A 26101-nucleotide genomic window follows, 5' to 3' on the forward strand; every position below is an offset into this window, starting at 1 on the left:
GTTCTTTAAAAAAAGAATTTTATTGTTACAACTAAAATGGCAACTGAAAACTTGTATGGGAAATTGAGAAAACTGTACAATTTTACTATAACTTCTGAGGTCTTTGCAGTGACTTACACAAAAGACAAAATACCTGAAAATGTGTTATACCAAAACATTTAACTTTTTTGGTTTTTATTTTTTTAAAAAAGTTTATTCTATGGTGATCTGTAAAAAAAGAAAGACCTGATGCGTAAATATTTGCTTAAGGCAGATAGCAGAGCAGCTCACTAACTTTCTAACAAGTTTAACATGGATATTTGTCCATTTTCCAAGAACAGGTTAACCAATACATCCACTTTGAAATGCTACTGTATATACACACCGAAACTACTACGTACACATACAGGACACCAAAACAAAAATGTTTACAGTTCAGTATTATAAGCCCTATCCACACCTCACTGGGACAGCATAAGTTCTCCTGAATTTGGAACGGGTGACAGAAACAAGACAAATACACAGGCAGAAAAGAGGGTGTTCAGAACTTCCTCTGCAGGAACTTTCTCATACTGCAGTAATTTTTAGGAATGGTGCAAGTGAATTATGCTGGATTCAAAGGGAGGATGCTTTACTTTCCTCTCCAGGCTAAAGTTCTAAACATCTCTTCTTGGGAACAGTACAGTTTGATTTCTGTTTGGCTTTTTTTGAGGGGAATCACACCACTAAGAACCTGCGTCTTTGCAGACCAAAGCAACGATGGCAGTCTTGCAAAAAAAGGTTCTTTGTCCTCCAGTGCAGCTCTAAGGCAGCACAGCAAGTCACCCTGACGTCACCAACTCCTGCTTGCCACCCATGGGCAGCGGTGAGGTGTGAATACAGCTTACTACACACTCTGGAATGTCTGTACTACATTCACTCAGCTGAAATGAACCATGCTAACAACCAGGTTACGCTGAATACGCAGAAATTTAATAGGAAGTCATGCCAACTATCAGGCGAGTACATGTTACCTGATAAACACCAAGTCCATCTATCGCTGAACGAAGATGCTGTCAGCAGCACCCTTTGAACCACAGCCACTTAATGATCAGTTCATGCAAATATAATTTGGGCACATCAGTAAGCAGAAATAGAACTTCTTTCACCTTTCAAGCACATGGTATTTAATCAGGACACTAGAAGACTTTACATGCATTCTAATACAAATGATGTATAAATGTTGCTTTAGAACAATGTTCTACCAGATGATGGAGAGAACAGTGGAGAGAAAGCAATCACACACTGCATCTTAAATACACAGATGAGCCATTATATATTACCATTTTTCTATACTCATTTTTCACGATTCCAGCAACACCGCTAGGTATTGACTGGTTACAGCATTCCTCCTTTCCAGTACTGGAAAGTACAGACTGTTGGTCTGACCAACAGTCTCACAGGTGAAGTATCAGCTCCCAGTACTACCTGAGGATTTAGTATTGTACTTGTGAAAAGCCCTTGATGCAAGCTTACCAAAAGACAGAAAAGAAACAGCTCCCCTCCCCCCACTTCACCTCCTTATTCACTGAAGGAAAAGAGCTGCATCCATAGACAGCTTTGCAAAAATAAAACGTGGAGTGGAAAGAGACTTTAAGATACTCTATAGTGATGTTTGCACTGAGAATGGTGGTTAAGTGCCATAAAGCATTTAAAAACAAGAGGAACTGATTAGCAACACTGTTGCAGATCAGCCAACGTGGTTTAGTTTCATTCACCACACCTTCTAGTAGTGAATTTAACTCTTCCGTTCCATGACATCAGCAAATAATTCTTTCCTATTATTGTTTAAGTTGTAATAATTTGGTACTAGTGTGAGGAGCAGCATTGACTAAGACTGCTGCTCAGTGCAATGCAAGCTTCCAGTCACAATTCTACCAATGCACCCAAATCCTTATTTGCAAGCGCTCAGATTATCCAAGTGCTGGGCTCCAGCTGAGCAAAGCCCTGACACAGCACGGCACAGAACAAAACCACCCATCTCTTAGCTCACGTTACTGAGGACAGCAACACCCGTGTCTGCAGAGGTGCCAGGTTTATCCACACACACCTCTGTCCTGCAGTCACCCAACAGCTTATCTTCAAGCCAAACTACACCAGTATTTTAAATCTTTGCTTTAAAATAAGCAAAACACACACATGCTTGCATCAACAGCCAGCTGATACGTTCTGAGACCAACAAGTCTTCTGTTGAACTTCCTATGTCTTAAGGAAGCTGCCACAGGACTGAGGCTCTGGTTTTCCTGACATGCTTTCCTGCTTGCTACCTGCAGTGCCACTGAGCACACGACCTCCTGGCCGTGGCACAAAGCACACTGTTCCTTACGAAGCAGATGTAGACTGGAACTGCATTTTACATTCCAAATGATGAGGTTTATGAACTGGTCCTTCTGAATGCCAACTGAACAGTTTCAAAATGCTGGTGGACATGTTTTGGTTGAATTTTCTTTCCTGTTCCTTTCCCTCCCCTCAATTTCTCCTAACCCAGAATACAAATGTAAAAACAGCTTTACAAAGGATGGTGCAATGTAAATAGGTATATGTGCAAGTAGAGCGCAACAAAAGTCAATGAGAAGGTACATTTTACTTTTTTTTTTTTAAAAAAGAAAAAAGAAAAAAAGAGCTGGACATGTTGGCATACCCTGAGCAAATGCAGAAGCCTGTTTCTATAAACAACGTAAAACAATAAGCTCTTTCAGAAAAGTTTTGCCAAGATTAAATACATCAATACCACAGGCACTGCCCACAACTCACTCAGTCTTTAACAGATGAAGCAAGTTAAAAATAAAACCAAACCAAAAACCCACCCAACCATAGCTGCCCCCCACCCCTTCCAAAAGATTTACATTCTTCAGGTATGTGGGTTTATTTTTCTTTTTTTGGGAACTCAATGATGTAAGCGATGTGTTTGGTTACAACACTTGGAGAGTACAAGCAAGTTTCGCTTGTGCCTAGCTTTTCTGAAACACAAAAGAAAAAGAACTGGCTTTTTAAAAAAAGGCTAAAAAACAACAATGTGTTGCAATTCTATTATTTAGTTTTAAAAAAATAAGAAAGGAAGAAAAAAAGAAAAACAGACTATTTGGCATTTTCTCTGCTTACTCCTGAATATTTTAAGGCCCTGAGATTAGAATATCATGTTCTTGGGACCACAGGGCTAGATAAAACCCTAGTGCATCAATTTTCTTTCTTTAAGCCCTAACCAAAGTTCTGGCCTTTCAACTTAAGATCTATCTCTGCTGAGATAAGGCTCACGTGCCTCAAGAAGCTTTCTTGTACAGAAGCTTATTACAAACCAATCAAATCGTTGGTGTTTTCTGCAGGGTCAGTTGTGCTGGTCCATCAATGAAAACATACCCTGTAACAGAGATAAGCTCCTGCAGTGAGGAAAGTGAACATGCATATATTCACTAGAAATGGCTTCCAAGTTGTCATCATGTTCTCATCATCCTCTTCTATGCTTTCTGACTTCATCGACTCTTCTTTGTGGGCTGAGACTTGCAGGTTTTCACCAACAGTTCTCCTCCGAATTTCAGTGTCTTGACTAGTGCTTAAGGACAAATAAATAAATGTTCAGTACTGGATTTTCCCTTTAAAAAATGAGCTGACCTAGCCTTAACCACCTCTTACTTGCACTGCTCATCCTAAATCTGCTGCCTCCACAGCCACTGAGACAAGAAAAGGTGAATCTACATCCAGCTGAGGAGAACATGAAGGTTCTGAAACCATGCAGCTGCTCAGAGCCAGGAAGTGATGAAATTATGGTTTGTTTGTGCTTTCGTAAGGGCAGCAAGGAGCATTGGAACTGAAGATTTCTCCATCTTTAATACTCTTTAATGCTTTTTTTCCTAGATAAAGACCTCTATCATGTTAACAGTATACCGACACTCAGAGAGGCTTCTTAACTGGAACTTTTAGATCTACTGTACAGCTTCTTCCATCTGAATTTAGAAAGCAGAACATCACCAAGCTGGGAGAACACGTAGAGTGGTAACCAGCTGGGAGCTGCACTGCACAGGGATTTCCTATACATCTTCTGGCAGCTGAAGTATAAAACTCAGCAATCTGTCATGTCAGGCAACAGACTACCTGGGCAGGAAAAAAGCCCATGCTTAAGGCTTCTGCCTCTTCTTTGCTCACCTCTGCTTGTCCATGTTCACTGCTCCACTTCTGCAGCCTCTTTCTGTCTCATCTTTTCATACCAACCTGCCCACCCCCTTCCTGTCTAGCATGCTTTTCTTGCAACACTTCTGGACTGTCCTAGAAATGAGGACAACAGCAGCGATCAAAAGGAAGCCTCATCTTGCAGCTACAGTACTGCTATGGAATTAAGGAGCTCAGGATTCAAATCCCAGCCTTTTCTAATGTCAAATACTGCATAAGATCGGATTTCACTTTAGTAAGGTAACAAGCAGATGTCTAGTCCTAACCAGCCTCATAATTAACAAGGAAGACAAGCAGTTCCAGAGGATGACTCAGCCCCAGCCTCAGACTGGTGCCTGTAATAAAATTAACATATGTCTCTGAGCTGGACATGCCTTATATTTAAACTGTGTAAAGAATTTCCAGGAAATCATTTCTCCACTGATAAATTCAGATCTATATAGCTAATGACATAAGATACAAGCTTTCAATCCATATTCCTCATTAGGCACAGAAAGCATTAGCTGTTATCTCACATCCCAGGCAAATACTCTGGTAACAGAACTAAACAGTCACTGATGGAAGAAAGGAAGAAAGTGAGAAAGTGCTGCTATTGTAACACTTCTCTCTTTTGTAGCTAAGCCTTCATAGAATTAGAGAATCACAGAATACCTTGGGTTGGAAGGGGCACCGAGGATCATCAAGTTCCAATCCCCCAGCCACAGGCAGGGCCACCACCCTCCAGATCTGGTACCAGTCCAGGTTGCCCAGAGCCTTTTCCAGCCTGGCCTTGAACACCTCCAGGGATGGAGCATCTGCAACCTCTCTGGGCAGCTGTGACAGCACCTCACCACTCTCTCTGTAAAGAACTTCCCCTGACATCAATCTAAACCTACCCTCCTTAAACTTAAAACTCCTCCCCTTGCCCTGTCTCTTCCTACCCGAGTAAAAAGTTGATTCCTCTCCTTTTTATAATCCCTCTAAATACTGGAAGGCTGCAATGAGGTCTCCTCACAGCCTTCTCTTCTCCAGGCTGAGCAAGCCCATCCTTGTTTCTCTCTATCCCTACTTCCAAGATTTTCTTCCTTTTTAGTAAAGGCATTTGCAATTTGAGTATTTCACTTCTCAAATTTCCCCCACCAAATTGAAAAACAAAATCCCAATTTAAACGTTGTTTCCATTAAGCAGGCAAAGAACACTTTCATTTTATCTCTGCCTCCTGCAGAATTTGGAGAGATATCAGCTTCATGTTTCAGCCTCTGTGCACTCTGTGAAATTAAGAGGTTTATTTTGAAGGAAGACTGCTGGGAATGTATGCCACCAATCCCTAGTTTGCAGTCATTCACTCCCTCACTGGTCTGATTAAATAAAATACATCAAGTCTGCCAGCTGCATCTGTTGAAAAAACTTTATGGTGCTGCAGAAAATACTAAAACTTGGTATTTTTATTCCAATATTCCCAGATGTGAAGCTGAATCTGTCTTTTTAGAAGACCAGCTAGTGGGGGAAAATCAAACTTTTCATTAATCATTTCTGGTGGTTCTCTAAAAATTATTTTTAAAAGTTTATTTTCTGTTGGCTGTTCTGAATAAATTAGTTAATTAGTTAGTTAGGGCTAGACTTCATCCAGCCCCACACCACTCAGATAAGGCAGGAGGGACATCTAGTGGCTAGCAGGTAGCAACCTGGGCTCCTCCACTATCAGAGCCCACTTCACACAGCACTTCCAGGTATTCGTCACGCCTGACAATTAAGGTTACAATGACAGGTAGAAAAGTTCTCTGTTCATGAGCCCCTTCTATTCCTTTCATCAAAAGCAGACAAAGAATTAATTTCACATTTCTAAGTGCAGCAAAAGCTGGTCAGCCTAGCTCTCAGCTCCATGGCTAATTCCATCTCTAGTGAAAGAGCTCCTGTGTAACTTACTGTAACGTACACATCACATGCAAATTGAGACGTTGCCATCTCACTCTGCTTCTCTCACTACAGCAGGATCTCATTTTAAAAAATGCTGAAGAACTTTATGGAAAAGTACACACAGATTTTGTTTTGGAACTGCTATTATACTAATTCAGTCAACATCTGTTCAGGATTTTCCATATGAAATGCCATTTATGAACAAGCTTAGGACAAGCTGAAGCGGGAAACTAAATGAATTACCTGTCTGTGATCAGTGGCACAGGTGAAAAAACTCTGCCACCTGGAACCATCTCCTCAGCAGTGCTGACTGAGCATCTAATCTCTTCCTCTATCACTTGATGCTTAGGAAAGAATTCTGCATGTTCGTGCATCCTTCCATTGTGCATTTCTGAGGTTCTCTTTGGTGGTCTGGGAGGAGGTGGGGTATGTTCAGGTGGTGGGTCCAGATCTTCATTGGAGAGCTCTTTCCACTGTTCCTTCAGGGAAGGAAATGCCCTGTTACGTTTTCCATCGTTTATTTTATGTAAACTGTAACTTTAACTTGGCAGGGGCTTTACACTCTACCTTCTCATTTATTTTTAGCATGCCTGTTCATTTGCATTGGGAAAAAAAAAAGGGAAAAAAGAAGATACAAAAATAATACCGAATTTAAGCTATCTGCAGTACACTGAAGACATCAGTTATAAAAGGAAGAAATTTTAATCTACATCTGGAAATTTTAAATAGCATGAAATAGAACCTATGTCGCTAATTCTGCTGTAAGAATTCATTGCAATACTTAAATTTCTATCATATGAGGAAGCTGATGAAAGACATGGCAGATGCAGCCCAGCTAAGCTGCTGAGAAGTACACAGGCACCACCTATTAGTCTACAGGGCTACAGGAAGTATTCTGAAGTCAGTAGTAAAGTGTTGTATTGAAGTGCTGCATAATATAAAAATTTATTGAAGCCAAAGTAATTCAAGACTCCTTTCTGTTCTGTTGACCACACTTATATGCTACAGTTAAAAAGTGTTGCAGCTTACTGTACATCTGGTTCTGCAGTCAGTAATACTCACTTGCACTGAAGCATCCCCCATAATGAATTTTGCCCCCTCAATAACAGCTAAGTAGGAGAAACGAAGCTGATCCGCTGTCTGTATAAGTCCCATTCTGTACTTCCTCATTTCTAGGAGAACCTGTTTAACATCCACAGAAGAAGGATCTTTCCGTTTGTCCATCTGAAGATAAAAATTTGAAACATACTTTATGCTCTGATGAGATTCAATGTGATGACTGGCTTTATAGAGCAGCTTTCAGACCATCCTACATATTGAAGTATTAAGACACTAAGAAAAACCAGAGAAATGGAAAACTGCACTAAGTCTCTATAATCCTGTATGTTTTCCCCTTTTTTGGTCTTTCTTGTTTTGAAGATGTAATAAGTAAAATAGTCTAAGAAATAGATATTCTGACCTAGGCCTCATTTCTGTGTATTAGTTGATCTCACACAGCGACAGAATAAAACCAGAATTCTCCCCTGCCTAAATGGTAAAGTTGACTCTGTAAAAGAAAGCACGTGGATGTATTTTACACTGTTTAAAGATAGCTTACACTATTATTTAGCAAACACCTAATGTTTTTCTTAACCACACGGATAAAGCCTAGCCTTGCAAATCACTCTAAGAACTAGAGTTTTCTTCCCTGGACTCAAACGGCCAGTTAAGAATGAGATCTACCTTAGTTTTAAAATGGAAGACAGTCTCAAACCAGAATATGAGTAAGATAAGAGAAATAACGTGTGAGAATACTCCACAGAAAACACCGCAGCTCTCTGTAAGCCAGAATAAATCACTCTTGAAGGGAGCTCTATGAAACAGTGTATCATCTACACACAGTAGTTCTTACCAGCAGCAGACACGTATCGACCAGACAGAAAGTTCCTGATCTCCCAATTCCTGCACTGCAGTGCACCACAACAGGTCCATACTCAGGGTTAAGCGAGCCAGATTCTCTCACTTTGAACAAGAAATTGAGGAATGAAGCAGGAGACTCTGGGACTCCAAAGTCAGGCCACGTAGTATAATGAAAGTGCAGAATCTCTCTGGTTTCCTGCGTCTGTAAAAGACAGTACTCATGAAGTCCTTTAGCTAGATACACAAGTCAAAAACTATTCGAAGTACAGCTGCTTACAGCAATGTTCTAATGAGCAAATACAGTTCCTCACATGTTAATTTTCCAAGTAAATATCCTCCTACATACTTAAGAAAGGCAGCTTCAAATGTCAGATAGTTATATAGCTTCAAACATTAACTCTTAATAGCTATAGGTCAATTTCAAATTTGTGCCTATGAAAAAGTGTTAGAAACCAGAGTTACTGCTATGATATAGAGGAGAGCACCGGCTCAGCTTTGTGTGATAATCAGACTGCACTACTATTTCTTGGACACTACAGCTTTAAAATAGTTGTCTTAAATTCAAATGACAAAGTTCCATGTTCAGAGGGGGCTTTCACATCTGCTTAGCTAAGAAACTAATTACAATTATCCTTTTTTGTAAAAGGACTCTGTTTTGAGCAAAGGAGGCTGGTAAGTAAACTTATGTATAACCTACCTTGTGCTTTTTTCAGTATAGTTCAAATGCTTGCACTAAGATAGCTAGCACTACTGCTGACCAGTTCATAATGGCAGAATACCACGTAAAGAGTTCTCAGAATGGTGTACGGCAAGCTACAGAAGCCCGTTCCACTTTCTGCAGACAAAACACACAATCGCCGGTGTTCCCTTACACTTTATTCCCAATTTGGAAACTTTCTTCCAAGACTACTAACTCAGTGATGTTCACATCCTGTTAGAATTTTGAGGTACAACCATCCAAAACCACATGCCTATGGCAGATATACTTCTTAATACTCCAAACAAACTGCAGCAGCCAAATCCTTACTCAGCTATCACTTGATCAATCAAATTTGTATCTGCTTTCTCGCATTTCCTGGCACAAGATGCTAACAGTTGAGCAAATATTGATACCTTCCAGTATGGAGCAGTATGTGGGCAGAACAGAACTGTTGCTAGTATGCCACAACATACACACCGAGCTCAGCCGGGAACCTTAGACATTATCTTCAGTTACCCACATTCAGTGAAAGAGAATGGTAATATTCCCTGCCAGCTTCACTCAGGAACTTTCCATCAGGCGTCGCTGCTTGAATGACCGTTTTTGTTTCTTCACTGTCAGAGTAATGCTCCAATACCAGGCAATGTCAAAGAGTCATCTTGTACAAAATCATCAATTTCAGCACAAAATCTGCTGTATTTCACACCAGTCTTTTCCATAACCTTAGTGATGAGGTGGGTCTCACCTCAGAGAGATTAAAGAAAGCGACTGGTAGTAGTTCCTGTACTTACTGTAAGGTTTTCCAATTCTAGTTGTCGTACTGTGTAATATGACTTTATATCTTCTGATATCAAGGTTAGCTTCAAGTTTGTATCTTCAAAAAACATTTCCTTCTCTTCCTTCCGTGGCCAGTACTGCGCACACTTTATCTAAAAACAAATGGGTACCATTTATGCATTGTTTATACTTGTGTGAAAAGCAAATATAACTATCTTAAAATATTTCTCTGATTTTATTATGAGTTTCAATATGAAAAATACCAGTCTTCCTTTATGCTGCAAAACCACATCTTCGGTAATTTTTTTTTTGTAAGAGTCAAACTATTTTGACCCCAACTGACTCATGAAAATACCTAAGGACTGAGGATAGCTTTGTGGCAGTAGAGCTCTTTCTTCTACATGGAAGCTGGAAGAGTGAGCAACAGGGCTGTACCTCTGTGGAATATAATCAAAATCACCAAAGTCATTATTTATTTCAGCTTGTGTCAGACCATTAACTGCAACCTAAGAAGTCTAGTAACTTTCTAAACATAAAAGCTGTCGAACACTGCCAAAATGTGAATTCAGTGCCATGCTGCATTCCATGCATTACCCTTACTGCAATGTTTCCATTTCAAAAGAAGAGATGTTAACGAGAGCAGAATGTACCATAAAGAATTATGAATTCAATAGATAAGCTACTAAAGAACGACAGCATTACTAATTTGCAAGTATAATATCAGATGAGATTTTGGGTTACTCCTTTCACTTACCACAAAAATAAAAATAGCAGTGAGATCATTTTAATTTTACATGTACACTTTGAAAGTAAAGGGCCTAACAAAAAAATCCTGCATTCAACAAACATAACCACTACCTATTTCTGACTGACTTTCAATTCTGTCAGTGAAGTTTTCCAAGAGAACTTACTTTTGGAAGAAGACTGCTGCATTAGACAAATCAACCAAACAGACGAGCAGCAGATTTTGCAGTGTGTAGGAAAAAACTGAAACTAAAGAAAAAGAAACTCACCAGCAAGACAAATGGGGAAAGTTTATAACCATTAAAAACTACAGATATTCCGACTGTGGGAACTGTCCTGCTCTTTCTGTCATTAAGCATTGCTCCTCTGAAAACAGGATTACAGCCACCACTTGTCCATATCTCAGCTTTCAATGGGAATGGATGGCTGAACATGGTTAGTGCTGCTTTTATTGAAGGTCAAATAACACGGATTTAACGCTGAAGTGGAGAAACTCTGGTAAGAAAAGAACAGTAATCTCACCTCTAGGATAATTTCTGCCAGCATCTTAATAAATAAGAAAACTCTACAGAGTATTTTAATCAATGGTACACTAATTCTAGTTTTGCCCAGACTAGTTATAGCTTTAATTCTAATGGTATCCTCTAGTTTCTCGAGGTCTAGAAGGCAGCTATAATTATCAGCACTTTTCTGAGTCTTAGCATTTAAGAAACTGCAAATGGCCAGCATCTAATTTCTCTATCAAATGTGCCTGTAAACAGTATTTTGTTGTGCTGCACTGTAGGTCCCCCCACTGCTGTCTGCTCAGCAGGGTTAGCAGCCAGCCCTGAGGGATCATAGTTAACTCATTTTCTTTGAAACCACTGACACTGCAGAGAATAAGTGGGAATGGCTGAAAAGGAAGAAACTATTGAAAACTACAGTTACTGCATCTCTTGAAGATTAAGTTTCACTTGCAACACACACACAGACAAAAAAAAGCAAAACACTCATAATCAAGACTGCAGTTAATAAATACACAACTGATTCCACAAGAAATTTCCTGATTATTGAGAATTCTTTCCTCATTATACAAAACCACACACCAGCCAGTTATCACTGGTAGATACCCAACATACCCACTACACCACTGAAGCATCTTTATACTGACTGCACTCTAACATTTAACTTATAACTGTGCATTTCTGTCAGTTTTTAAAACTGCTTTTTTCTCAGATTTGCACAGATGCCAAGTCCACCTGAGGAGCACAGGACAGCAGCTGTTACCATACAACCAAAGCTCTGAACCCACGGATATAGAATTAGTTCCATGCTTGATGATTCCTGTCTCCACCAACCCCAGAAGGGCTGAGACATTTCCTCTCAAGACAGCAGCTACTCCATGTGCAAGAGGAACCAAGCCTTTTTATCTATCATGTTAGTTACTTAAAATAACCTCTGCTATTTGTTTACCTGTTATTTCCCTTCATCGTCTGTCTGTCCTGTCTAATGTAAACTTCCTAAAAGGTGTGACAGAACTAAATCCATTGCACATGTCATGGCTTAGCAGCTGCTTCTGCATCACTGGCACATCAGTGCTTCACACAGACACCAGGAAAAGCGCTTTTAATTGTACCCCCATTTTCCTCACACCTGAAACATTTATTTTTTTTTTTTATAAAACAGTGACCCTGAAGCATAAACAGTATATGTCGAAGTTAGGTTTAAAAATCTGAGTTCTTACTGTGTGAAGGAAGCTTGGAATCAGGGTGGCCCTATAACTACACTAACGCCATCTCACATTGCTTCTGAATAAACACTTGGTGTATTGGAGGCACAATTTGTATATCAGAAGAACTAGATTTAGATACTCAAGTTAGACGCAGAGACAAAATACTCAATTTTGCAGAGACAGATGGTTTTAACGTCTTATTTCAACCAAATTCAGAAGAAATTAAGACCTGCAGGTACAAACTGGATAGTTTTCTGACTGAAAGACTGATTCACCAGGTAGTTAATCCTAAGCACTATTTGTTAGATAAAATTACTTACAGTCACATTTTTCACCTCTATTACAGTTCTTTTTTTTTTCTTTCAATTTAATTTAAAGCAAAACATACAGTGAGCACATAGCTAACACCAGATAAATACTCACGGATCCCTTTTCCATCACTCTGTTCAACATGACAACACCACGGCTTTTCTGTTCCCAAACCATCTCCCAGAAGTGACCACAAGTATTTGGCAAAGGTCCCTGCAGAAACAGAATAACCAGAAATAAGCAATATTTTCTGTTAAAATCAGAGCAATGTTTCCCAGTAAAAAGTTACTGCCCTAGGCAATAAATTCAGGCAAGTATCAAGCAACTTCTCAAACTGTAAAAAACAAACAAACAAACAAAAAACAAAACAAAACAAAACAAAAACAGCAGAATGCAGTGATGTAGTTTTAGGTTCCAATTCTCCCATGAAAGGATAGTTAATCTTTTCCCTCTCCACACACATAACAGGAAGAGAGAAGTAGTCTCATTAGTGAGAACTGGGAGTAAAAAATGCTGAGAGAATTTTCTTAGGCGGGCAAATGAAAGTAATGGGGAAATAAATCCTCACTGATTAGGAGCAAAATTAATGTGCATGTTTAATTCTTCTGCAATACTTCACTGTTATTCATGATACTTTACAGTATTATACTCTACTTACAAAACACATTTCCTTATAGTTTCGTCTGTGCTAATTCATTTTGCTGCTCTGTACTCCAAAATCATTTTGAATTTGGGTCAACACAGCCAGCAGCGCTGTGCCTCTCACACTCACTAACCACCACCTTGCTCAAACAGAACAGCTGGCCGAGACCTCAAAAAGCCATTCAAATCCATTAAATACTGGATCAGAAAAAAATCTTTAGTACCACTTAGCTGCACATACAAGTCTACCAGTTCGACTCTGCAATCAGCCTACCTCGTCCTAAACAAGGGAAATGTAAGTTATGTGCACAGAATCATTTTCATATTGAATGCTGCACTGTCTGCTTCTTCATTACAGATTTATCTTTGTTCTCTAGAAAGAAGAAGGAAGAGCTGCTGACCTTTACTTGGAAATATTAATCCCAGTCTACCTTTATCTAAAGCGTGGGAGGAAGAAAAAGTCAAGATTAGAGGCCAGGACTGTCTCCAGGAAACCAAAGGTTTAGGACAAACAGGACTTCTGACACAGTCGCAGCTGTACAATAAGACGACCAGGTACCTTGGTGTTTTTGAAACTGTTACGTAATTGTATAAGTCACAGATTCAGAGAAAGACAGCAAATTTCCCCCCTGCCCATATCTCCATCACTGAAGTCTGTATCATAGCTTTACTTTCTCACTTCAAAGATAAAGATGTCAGCACTGCCCACAGACCTTTTGGTGGTCACGTTCTTAGGATGTACGTTATTTGTGAATGCTATACTAACATCATTTTCAGAAGGACGTGTAACGACAAACAGGTGGTGAAGCATACTGCTATTTGTATGGGAACTGCTGAGTCCCAGCCTGAACCACTGATTGAGCACCTGGGGAAAAGCCCCTGTCAGCACTGGGAGCACAGGTGAAGGCAATTCAGCTGTGTGACCAGAAGGGGTGGAGCCTGGCCACACCTCTCTTAAACCTCATTTAAGGGCTGATTGCAGTGGGGAAGGAGCTCTTTCTGGAGATCCCTCCCTTGTGGAGTCCTTTCTGTGAGCTGAGATCTTCAGAGATGGGTGAGCACCTTTACTTTTCCTGTGAAATGCCATCCTATCTGTGCTGGTCCCTTTGCTGTTACATTCCTGTACCACCCTTCCACCCTGTTAATCTTTCTGATTGTAACACTATTTTAAAGGGAAGGTCAGGTGTTAGCAAATCTCCAGTATATTTCATGTAACTTCTGTCCCCACTCAATCTAACAAATAAGTACCTATGTTATTACATTTAACTGTGTTTCCAACATCTTGAAGTTTATATACGTACGATTCTTCTGTAAATGTGAAATTCTCCCACAAAGTGAAGCACGTTTCTGTTCAGGAACTTTACTTTTAAGATTGTAATAGTTCAAAGGTCCAAAGTCTTTGTGCTGGTCTTCCATGCAGGAGAAATGTGACAGATGTCAACCACATCTTGAGGTTGCTTATAAACCAACATATTGTAAGTGGATTTCTAAAAGTAAATTAACTTCTGTCATAAAGCCAAGGTGGGCCTGAAGTCAGAGACACAATGGTACCAAAATACAAAGTACTGTATGTACAGTACTGACAAAAAGAAGGAAAAACATGCAGCATTTATATAAAGTTGTTCTAAGCACCCAATATGTTTAAACAGACAAGGATACTTATATACACTTAACTAGCTTTAAAATAAACAACAGAAACCTGAGAAACTAAAGAAATTCCTTGAAAAACAACTCCAATCATCCTATATTTCCATTGTGTGTAGACAGCAATTACCTGTGTAAGGATGTAGCTCCTCTGGGCCTCTTCCATTTTTATTAAACTAGCGTTGATATAGTCATTGTCACCTTGATTTAGCTTAATTCGACTGTGGTCAACTGCAGAATAAATCAGAAACACTGGTTGGAATACATGCACAGCCTCACTAGATGTTAGGCTCAAAAAAAGCTGAGTGTTCCTGAAGAATCAGAAGAGCTCAATCACAGAAGTGTTCTCTGGTATCCCCGGAGCTTCAAGTACCACGTATGCACTACAAGAACAGCACTATACCAGAGCAGTGAATGCAAGTCAAGCTCCATCTTCTAGAAATACATTGCCAGAAGGAAGTATTTGCATCTGGTACTCACAATGGTAAGGTGCAAACCAGATCACACTGATACATTCGTACAGTTACTAAGTTACTGTTTTTAAATAAATCTAGTTACATAACTACTTATCTTTTGCAACTTAAACATTAAAAATCAGCTTGTTAAAGGTCTGACTAAGCATATATTGAACAAACAAAAGACTTCTTACTCGACTTTTCCCCAGGCAAGCACAAAGTAATGTCTAGAAATAATAATTAAAGAGTTACAGAAAATGTAATGTTATTGCTCTTTTGTTAGGTCCTATTTGCTCCATATAGAAGAAAAAATGCACACAGGAAAAAACCCACAAAGACAAGGATTTTCACATTTTACAAGAAAGGTGAGCAGATAATAACCTTCAGCCCCTAAAATGTAAGAATTTGCTGGTACACAGTAACACTCTTGTCTTTGAGCAGAATAAAGATAATTGCCCAAAGACAGAACCTACGGAATCATTGTATTTAAAATAGGTACCAGTGCTGCACCTTTAAGGAAGGGTCCTGACTACCACTGTGTAGTGCAGAGAAGCCAGTCAGTTCAGCCAAGTAGTTACTTTCTCTAGTGTCTGCAATAGCACCTCCAAAGTCAGCATGCCAGGCACAGGGAAGTCTGAATGTGGTCGTCTTTGTACATAAAATCATGGATGGAAAGACAGCCTACAATGCTGAACAGAACTGTTGCTGCAGTGCCTTGTACAGAGGACACGTGCTCAAAGACTGGAGTCTCATCAGAATTCAACAGAACATGCAATGACAATCATTTCAGAAGCAGAGGTCTCACACTAAGATTACCACCTCTGCAAACTTCCTTTTCTCTGTATCAAATCTCACTCTCTGTCTCAAGTGGATTTATCTCCAGTGGTCGGACACTTTATGCAAGACTTCTCCATCTTCCAATAGCAACAATTATGCTATACTGACTAAAAGGATGCTCTAGTAAGTGTACTGCAATAGAAAGGATATTTTTACTTTTGTTAATGCTTCTGCCACCATTCTTCCCTAGCATAAGAGAAAACAAGTTCCATTCTTCTGTTTTCTACCCACAGATACAGAATTACTGCATGTTGCTACACGATAATCCTATGAATACAATGGCATCCTGTGCCATCAATCTCATAACTTTATATATAAACAGAAATAATGATCTGGGATCTCTGTGCATCTAACAGAAGTCTTGATCTTACACAGAGCATTCATCTGCCTGAAATAATTAGAGGTCAATTGTCTGTTACAAACAATGGAAAAGCAAATATACTTACAGGGGCTGACATCTCTGTACCTATTTCTGTTTTTGTTTCTGGGATGTTTGGCCACTTTACATGGAAAATCACTGGCCTCGTGCCTGATGTCCTGAAACAAAACAAACAAACAAACAAGTTTAATATATGAATTCATTTAATATCATCCTACCATTAGCTATTTGAAGACAAATAGCCATTTCACTTCATGTTTTATCATAGAATCACGTGATTTGTTTTACCGTGTGACAGTTTTAGACAGTGAACGTTTTAGGATTCAAGTAAAAACTGAGTTTAAATTTATCAGAACACAAGAAAACGCTGCAAACCACTTCCATATGTTACCATTATCAAGAGAATTATCAAATATTCTTTCTGACCGATCAAGAATTAGAAAATATTCGTTATGGTAGAAAAGGTCTGTCTTCCCCTTGGCATCAGATGCATACACACAGAAGTGACATGTCAACATCAACGTGCCGCAACCACGTCTTTCTAAGGCCATGCAGAACTTTATCTAGGCTTAAAAAAAAAATTCAACTCACATGCTCGACTAAAATGTATCTATCATCTAAAGCATACAATTACAGCTTCTTCCAGGTTCTGTCTTTCAGATGTATGTAATAGCTCAACTATCTGAGATGATTTCTGCTGTCCTTGGATATTAGTCCCAGTTGATAAGAAACACATCTTAGCAATGTAAATAAATACTGTTTTAAGCATGCAATTCTTAAAAGCTACAGTACAAGGAACTTTATCATAAAGCTGTCATATTTAACTGAAATTAATGAATACCAAAGGAATGGATTTACTGTAAAACTGATACTTTGATAGCACAATTAGGTTTATGAAATCCTAAGACAGATACCTTGTGCACAAACATTAAATGAATCTGGCCCAGAGGCCATTCAAAAACATAATTATCAACAAATTACAGAGCTCATTTGCCCCCTTTCAGGAAGTGCAATTTATTTTTGTTAAAGACCCCAAGTTAAGCCAAGTTTTATGTTAATTATCTGTGCAGACATGCATGCTGTTGAGCATGGTGTTGATCCACACATCTGTAACCACTGTTAGAAGCAGAGGTTTCTGTGCATAAACATGCAGTACATTTGTAGGGCTGCTGTGATATATAGGTCACCTGCACAGAAAGGCTGGGCACTCCTCTATCAATACTTCCACATCATCTCAGGCTCCAGCTCAAATTGTGGCAAGCTTCCAACATGAGAGCAGAAGGATTTTACACCACCTCAAAATCTAATTGCTGAAACACAGGCCAAACTGGACTGCTTTTCTATTCCTCACAGCTTTGCGGAAAGAATTACTCACAGTGCTAACGATTTGTATTTATTTATTCATTCATTTATTTTGAACTTCCTCTTTTTTGCTTTATTACCCCATTATTCACCAATAATTACAATGTACAGTGAATTTTGCAAATCAAGCAAACAGCTCTATCTTTCATATACCTGCTCGAAATTAGTACAGTATTCTGAAATGGCCCCTCACTGAAATAAGTTCTGACATCAGCTGCTACCTTTTTATAACTTAACACATGGCTGCCAGTAATTCTGCTTATGAAGAATGCTGTCTGGAGAACATGATCTTAACTGCCATAATCTAATATCTAAAACATGAAGTAGCTAAAAGGGCTGTTTTTGTAAATTAATCTCTGACATTAGATTGGGATTCTGTATTCTGCAGGTGTTTATCTTTCCTATATATTGACTGTACAGGATTAATAAGAGATAAAAATAGGGAACTAAGGAAAAATGGCCTTCTAGATCTCTAATCGTATTTCTCACAGAGCCTATGAAGTTAGGAAACCAAAAGGTCAACACTTAAGACCCATGTTAAAATGCAGCAAATTGCAAACCAGAACAAAAAAACCTTAGGAATTATAGCTGTGAATACGGAGTTAATTTGGTAGCAGCACTAGTCTGAAGTATCATTTCGTGGCATTAAGACATCTGAAAAGAACCATCCCCTCTCTAAAATAGGAAACAAATCAAACATTTCATTACAGAAATGAAACGATGCAAAGGAATTCTAATGTAAAAATACTGTACTTAAGTATTCATGTGTACATGCACTTATACACTACTTACTCCCAGCCTCAGAGAGTTCCACAGATTCAGATATGTATTAAAGGATCTCAGACTGGTAATGCATTGCTGAGGGATTAACTAATACCTGGTGGGTTTTTTGTTGTTGTGATGCTACAGTGCCTAAAGGAATAGAAAGAATAAAGGAGGTCGAGGAGATGCAAAACTCCAATAAGCATGTAGAAAATGAAAAGAAAGAAATGACCCACATCCCTTCCAAAAATGGACAGTCCTTAAAAAAATTACATACTCCTGAAGCATGTTGCAAAAAACAGAGATTAAAACAAAAGGGTAGGAGCGAGGGGGGGAAAATGAAGGATCAAGATATTGCAGCAGGCAAGCTGCTGCCTTGTATGAAAAGCCAACTAAGCATATAATGCAATGCAATACCAGTAAAAAAGAAAATCCCAAAGGGCATGTCTGTCTGGATCTCGGTGGTTGAATCCATGCCTGAAAAGATGGGGCATGCTGTTCTCAACAATATGGAATAAAAGTGATTTGAGGTTTTTTGTTGTTTATTTTGGCTACAGCAGTTGGTAGAACATCTAGAATGACAAGAAACATAAGATTCTTTCAGGACATTAAGCTGGCTTTGGTAGAAATCAGATGCCTTCAACAGAAAAGATTATTGGAAAGAAGCATTCTAGTGACAAGTTACAAAAACAACCATGTTACAGGCTTCTCATACGTTTCCCAGAAACCTCTGTTATGGGTTACTTTAGGAGTCAGCTATCAAGTCCGATTAACTACTGATGCGGGGTGGTGGAGGTCTAGTTACAGACTAGAGGATCACCACTTTGGAGAAAGCAGCTTCATTCAGTGCACGGAATTACGCTATGAGTAACCTGAAGCAGGCATGCCACGAGATCTGAAGTTAGTGGATGAATACAGGTATTGATAAGGTTACTTATCACCTTCCTTAATCACGCTCAGTCTCGTTGCAGAGATCCTGTAATTTTAAAAGGACATTTCATTTAAAAAGTTGTGTAGTGTAACACTTCATAAAGATGGACTAAAACCCAAGTCACTTTCACAAGGTCAAATGCTTCTGTTTATGAACACAAGTCATTCCATAACACTCATATCCTGATTTTAAGCCCCATACCCAGTGCAAATACCCCTGAAAACTTCAGAGGTAGAGTGAGGAACTTGGCTGAAGTGCTATTCTTCAAATTGAAAGTTCTCACTGATACGAATAAATGGCAACGACTGGAACATGAAGTACATGAAGTTCATTTGGGCTTTTCAGAAGGCTGGTCTCGGTTGCATTGAATGGGTTCCATTTCGCCTGCCACGAAGGACGCAATGCAAGGATAGCTGAGTTGTTCAGACAGCAGTGATCAGGGAGGCCAGCACATCCTTGCTTGGATAGACGTGCAGCAGAAAGGGCTGCTCCTGGAGGCTCTCGGCCCCTCATCCCAAAGCTTCCTGCTCCAGAATGCTCGACCTTTCCGAAACCTCATGTTAGTAATTCAGTCCATAGCACATAATCCTTTCCTTCCATTCCTCCCAGCCTTCAAAAAATTCCCCTTGACCCCTAACTACTCTACAGTACCAGCAGTCGATTCCCCCTTCATTTTACAGCCACTTTTCCTCAGCCCCGAGCTACTTTTGCCCTATGTAAACCTGAGCATAATACCACTTTTGGACTGCTACCTTTCTCATCTTGTTCAGAAACCTACAGGAGGTTGAGAAAGGAAAGATATACCCCTAAATCTTCCAGTAAGTACTAGGTAAGACGACATGAAGAGGCATTCATGACATCAGTTGTTCAAGCACGTTGCAATTTGCACACATTTGCATGTCAATATTTCAAGAAGAGAAACTGTCATGACCAGTCTGAAGGGCCTTCAGATCCAACAGAAAGCCTTCCTGGGAATTCCACAGCAGGCCTCAATCTGATCACGCTGTTTTGTTACACCATAAATTTTGGAATAGTCTAGACTTCGGGGTAATGATATACTGTCATTTTAACAGCTCTGCTCCGACAGGAAACAGCAGTTGCTAAGATCTCATCACCAGCTACAAAGGCATGCAAAAAATCTATCTACTCAGGCAGTCACATTAAGGAACACAATTCAAAACATGTATAAAAAACCACTTAAACAAAAGAGCAACTTTAGTTTAAGAGCTTAAAAAAGATTTCTTAAAGCCAGCATTAAAGGCTGATTGCAGAATGGGAAAAAAAAACAATTATATGATGCGGCAAAGAGGGCTACAAGAAAAACAGGTACTACTACTAAGGGATCCACAATAAACAGGCACTTTACACAACTGGAAAATGGCTTCATGTCAGTGTTTAAGAGAGCAAATTTAGTCACTGAGAGGCAGTGAACTGACTCCTCAACAAAAGAACCTTGCTAAGACCTAAAGCATATGTAGATCAACAGATAAAAAAGTATATGGAGATCAAATATCTCACACAACTCAGACTGACAAGTAAAACTGGACTTCTGGTATCAGGACATTTGGATGGGTACAAGAAAGGGGGACAGAATTCACAGGTAACAAAAAGGTCATTAGTGTGCATCTGAAGACCAAATAAATAAATGGACGTTTACATCACATAACATCAGTCTTAAGCTGCAGAATTTCAGTCAGATAATTGAAAAAAAAACACAGATTTTGATATCTTTTCTTTTTTAATCACTTAGTCTCTCCATTTTCTTTTCAAGAAAAATGATGGTAATATTTATTAAGATTTATTAATCTACCTCAACAAAAGCCAGTGGGCTGTACCCCAGCTTCTTTCCAAAGCCAAGTAGCATGGAAAGAGAGAGAGAAAAAGGGACAAGTTTGCTTAAAGTTCAACAACACTACTACGTGAATTAATATATATATATATATATATATATATATAAAATCACACACTTGCAACCTGGTTTTCCTAGAAAGCCCCTTGCTAATTCAGCACTGTCTGGGCAATCTAGAACAGGTTGCAGCAATGCAACGTAAGCAGTGCTTCTGACACTACAGTCAGCTAGTTGTAGGCATGGAAATAACCCCCTGAGAACATAAACTGGGCATGGTTGTGTTATTAAATCATATCAGCGCGTGGGAAAGTGTACTGATTTCTTCTGTGCCCGCGTTCATTACACCTGCAGATATTACTGATTGCTTCTCACCACCGACTAGCTTCAACATGCTGAAGTAGAAATTTACCAATTATTAAAGTAAATCCTCCAGTTCTTTATTGTACCCACCTCATTGTGGCAGGTAACCAAATACTAAATGCTCAACTAAACTCGTGCATCCAAGCAGCTCCTCAAACTGGGGTAAGTACTTTCAGAAGCAAGAAACTAACAGACTTGTACCATGTGCCAGTTTTAGTAGTATTGTATTTATTTAGTATGTTGTCAAAAGGAATACATCACTGTATTCTGCAAAACTCAATTGTTCAGATTGTCAAATTGCTTCAATGTCATTATCTGCCACGAGTAAAAACTTTTTTCTATTCTGATTTTTTTGAAGGTTGCAGTAGAACTGGGGTAACCAGAGATTGAATACTCACGCTAAGCATTAGACTGACTCTACTACATAGTTAAAGAATTACATGAGACTTCTCGAATTTCAGTAAGTTCAAAACACAGTTTGTCCTTGAAAGTTATGATCCATAACAGAAGAAGTTCAGAGTAGTTGTCAGTAACGCTCCACTTTTGCTGTTTTGTAGCCATGTACTCACTGCCAAAACAGGAAACTGAACTGAGTCAATATAAGAAAATAACTGCAGCTTCCTTCTTCACCACGTCCATCTCTATTTTTTCCCCCAGATATTCAATCCGCGTCAGGAGCACATCTTACACTGCTAGAAGGACAGTGACTTTTGAGAAGATGGAATGGCTTTTTCTTGACAATGGTTGTTTTGCAGAAGAAAAGCTTTGCTATCTTTATCATCAAACAAAGTCAGTGCCAGGAAATAAACCACAGTCCTACTGAAGTGCTAAGAGCTTCTATGTCACTCATCTCCTACAAGAAAAATAATCAGAGAGACAAGATCCAGATCTTGACTTACCCAAACACAGAGGTCTACAGATAAAGACCTTTGATTTAACCTCATCTCAAATAGACTGCTGCATCTGGCAGCCCAGATGTGCACGTAACTCATAGGAATTTAGTCTGTTACAAATCCAGACCTTAATTTGTTTGCAGTATGGGTTTTGTATGCATTTAAAATGTGTAATTTCTGGTCTGTAAGTTATTCCAGGCTTCATTAAGAGACAACCGTGGTTATAAACAGAGTCCTCCTTTCCTAGTTACCCTTTTCATTCCAGCATCTCACAAGCCATCTAGCAGCATTGTATCTTCTACAGACACCCACCACAAAAAAAAACAAACAAAACAAGGTAAAGACTACATGTATAGACTGCAGTCTTCAGTGAGGGTGGAGAGGAAGGAGAGAAAACAAAAACTGTAAGTAGTAGAAGGCTGAGGATGAGAAAAGCTCTTCTCACAGCCAAACTGATGTGCCACAAAACCAAGAGTTTAGACCAGCTACAAGTCACAAACTGGAAGCAAATGGATGAGAGATGCCCTTGGAACCACTGCAGATAGTCTAGTTTCTCAATTGAATCTCTGACTCCATTAAGTCAGAACTGTGGAACGACTTTTTATTTATACTCAGAACACTCTACGACCTTTCAGAGTTACCATGTAGCATTAGTAGTCTCAGTTTGAAAAAACAAGACTTTACTTTGACCAAATTCTTGCATAATGTATTATCACCATCTAACCTTAAAACCAGTGAGCTCATTTGATAGGGAGAAAAAAAAAAAGATAAATATAATTAAAGTTCTCTGGTGTTTGGGTGCCCCTTTTTCTGCAAGGTATACAAAGAGATACAGTAACTTTGAAGGTATCTACATCAATATCACTCCTTGCTTACTGCCTGTTCATCAGTGTGTTGTTAATTCTTCTCGCCATTAGTTGCTGATATTTTAGGGTTTTACTACTTCTTTAAGGTTTGTTTTTTTGTGTGGTTTGGTTTTGCATTGTTGTAAATCAAGAAGTTCCATATTCTCTAACCCTCCCACTAGATTATGCAAAGATTTTCAAACATTTGCTAGACTTTTAAGTATTTAAATTCATTTATATGGCTCTTAGAAAGCAGTCCAGATTAATACACCCATTATAAAATGTACACTGAAAATTAAGGTTCAGTATTAGAAGTTCAATATATAAATCCAGAAAACCTGGCTTGTTTATAAAGCTCAGTGTTCTGTACAGAAAAAACCCACAACACAACAAAAAAAGTCTTTTAAAACGTTTGAGATACGATCATGCTTTTTCTAAACAATTCTGGGGACTCTACTAGAGCAAGGATGGAAGACTTCAAATAAAAGCCAACTAGATTGGCTTGCAGTCCATGCTGCTACTAATAGTTGGCATCAACTTCCAACATCTTTTAATTTACTGTTTGTCATATAATTTCCTTTCTGAAATTCTATTATAAAACCAAGAGTAAAAGCCTCTTTAACAACTATCTAAGAGCAGCTAGCTGACATTACATCTCAGTAACCAATCTTATTTACTAGAGTACAGTAGAAGGCAAGAGCATGTAAACATGGTTTAAATCTGTACGTTTTATCCCAAACTTCTTTGCTACAAGGATAGACAGGCATTTGGTCAAGCTACCAGACAGTGGCTAATTTAGCTTCAGAAAAACTAGAAAAGGACTAGAAAAGGTACTGAAATAAAGACAGAAAGGCAGTAAGGATTCTCATTCTCTGTATGCGCAAACCAACTGCAAGCTTTATCACCATTACAGGAATTACCCTTCTTATTCAGATTTAAATTTCATCTTTAGAAAAACTTTAAGAAAAATAAGAAAGTTTTATTATTTAAAGTCATTTCAAGTGGTATCTAAAGTATCACTCATCCTTTGTTAATATCAGAAGTTTCATGCTGGGCAGAAATCAATATGAGGAAAGTGAATCAGTTCAGCCTGACTTCCTGTAAAATCATTTCAGTACACTGAAACAAGTATATTTAAAATTTTGATGCACAAGATGGTTCCTGTAAATGAACGTGAGCATAGTTCCATTTTACAACTACCATCCTTTCCCTTTACACAGAAAGGACACGTGATTTAATCTACATAGGTATAAGGCATGTGTTCTGCTGCAGGAACAGAAACTTTCCAAAAGTTATCTGAATTCCTGTCAGCTGTATGACAACTTCAGTGAGCAATGAAAATCATTACCAGACCTTCTATGAAGTTGTCTTTTCCTACCTCCTCCAGCTGTCCATTCTGACAAACTTTTTCCTTAATTTTGATAAATACAACAGAAGGCCACCTGTGGGTTTGTGTGCTGTTGGGTTGCAGTCTTCTTTTTGACTGCTTCTAATCATGCCTTTCGTAGAGAAGCCACCTGGCTGGCATCCTTTCATATAAGTAAGACTTACCATATGATTCACTCACATACTTAGAAAAAAGAATATGTGACACTTAATTGAATTACTGGTTCAGAATTTACACTCAGCATGGCACCTGATGACAACAATGAACATTTTTGAACGTTGGGCATTTTTCTTATTAACAAATATTTTCAAAGGCTTCTAAGGTACTAGTATTGCATGTAGTTTGCTCCGAGAGTAATGCCTCCTCCTTTTTACTTCCATGAAAACTCCAAGAGATGCAAATTCTCAGCTACAAAACACTATTTTTCAATGTAGTCATCACCATTAGCTGTGCATTTTCACTAGCAATGAACAGGAGCCTCCATGCTGCACTCGGAAACATCTGCACCAGTGGAGATGACCACTGTCACCATCGCTCAAACGCACCACCCATGCCTCCCTGTGCCAAAATCCACTGGTTGGTCTCCATAAACTTTCAGCAAGCATCAATGAATGTCAATAGGAATGTCTATTTCCCTCATGAGGGAATTCAATTCCTCTCTTTGCTCCATAAGCACTTCCATGTCAGACACCACTCTGTCAGACCGCTCCTCTGCTGCCAGCTGTCACACGGCAACAAAATGTAACGGGACATTGGTGGGAAGGCTCAGCCCCTACTGCCACACCACCAACATCCGCCTCTGACATCACAAAATAGGAGGCATTACTTTCAGAGCAGCCCTCAAACCAATACAGAAAGACTTCATAACCTTTTGCCTAAAGAGAGACTCTGGGTAGCTGTTCAAACTAATATCTGAACTACATTCACTGTCTAAAACTCAGTGGGGGTCACTACGCTCATCTTGTGAGACGTAAGCAAGCTACTACAATGATTAAAGGACCCAGAACACCCACACAAAGATTGTTTTCTGTGGTCTTGATGAATAATACCACACTTGCCAAGTTTCAAAGCAAGGAGCCCCACACATTTAAGGAGCTGAAGTTTATGTATGCCTCGATTAAGTTATTACTGTCTTTTTTTTTTTTTTTTAAAGAGACTTCACATTCACTGAGCTACAAACAAAACTGATCTGTGGTATTAGTGTCCTTTCACCTTTTCCTGGAAAGTATGTTGACTAAAAGCCAAACAAACAGCACAGCACATTGACATCATAGACAAACACTGCTGTCATTTTGCTCAGGACAAATATTTTTAAAGAAACAAAATGAAATTGCAAATGTTGATAAAAAAAAAGAAAAAGAAAGAAATGTCAACATTTGTGCATTCATCTTATTAGCAGTTTATACTGTTTGTGAAAACAAGTTTTTACACACTAGTCCTAAAATACCAACCACAAATAAGCTGTGAATGCTGCCTCACAACTAATGATCTTTCCCTTTTCTCCTTAATTGAAACTGATCAAGTAGTATCCATGAAG

The 26101-nt window shown here is 38.9% G+C and overlaps 1 protein-coding gene and 1 long non-coding RNA gene across 2 annotated transcripts; one reads left to right on the forward strand and one right to left on the reverse strand.

Moving 5' to 3' along the window:
- Position 1: 1 nt before the first annotated feature.
- Positions 2 to 16333, reverse strand: PTPN1 (protein tyrosine phosphatase non-receptor type 1). The gene is made up of 8 exons (XM_003212170.4): positions 16243 to 16333; positions 14635 to 14735; positions 12333 to 12431; positions 9469 to 9606; positions 7970 to 8179; positions 7141 to 7302; positions 6322 to 6557; positions 2 to 3568 (listed from the first exon to the last, which is right to left on the reverse strand). The coding sequence occupies exons 2-8, from the start codon at positions 14668 to 14670 to the stop codon at positions 3361 to 3363; spliced, it is 1089 nt and encodes a 362-aa protein (XP_003212218.2). The 5' UTR covers positions 14671 to 14735; positions 16243 to 16333; the 3' UTR covers positions 2 to 3360.
- On the forward strand, positions 12782 to 25291 carry LOC109370793. Its single transcript, XR_004161870.1, has 3 exons — positions 12782 to 13415; positions 21798 to 21899; positions 22097 to 25291. It is a non-coding gene; the product is annotated as an uncharacterized LOC109370793 (long non-coding RNA).
- Positions 25292 to 26101: the final 810 nt, after the last annotated feature.

Source organism: Meleagris gallopavo, chromosome 22, assembly GCF_000146605.3.
Source record: "Meleagris gallopavo isolate NT-WF06-2002-E0010 breed Aviagen turkey brand Nicholas breeding stock chromosome 22, Turkey_5.1, whole genome shotgun sequence".
Classification (NCBI taxonomy): Eukaryota; Metazoa; Chordata; class Aves; order Galliformes; family Phasianidae; genus Meleagris; species Meleagris gallopavo.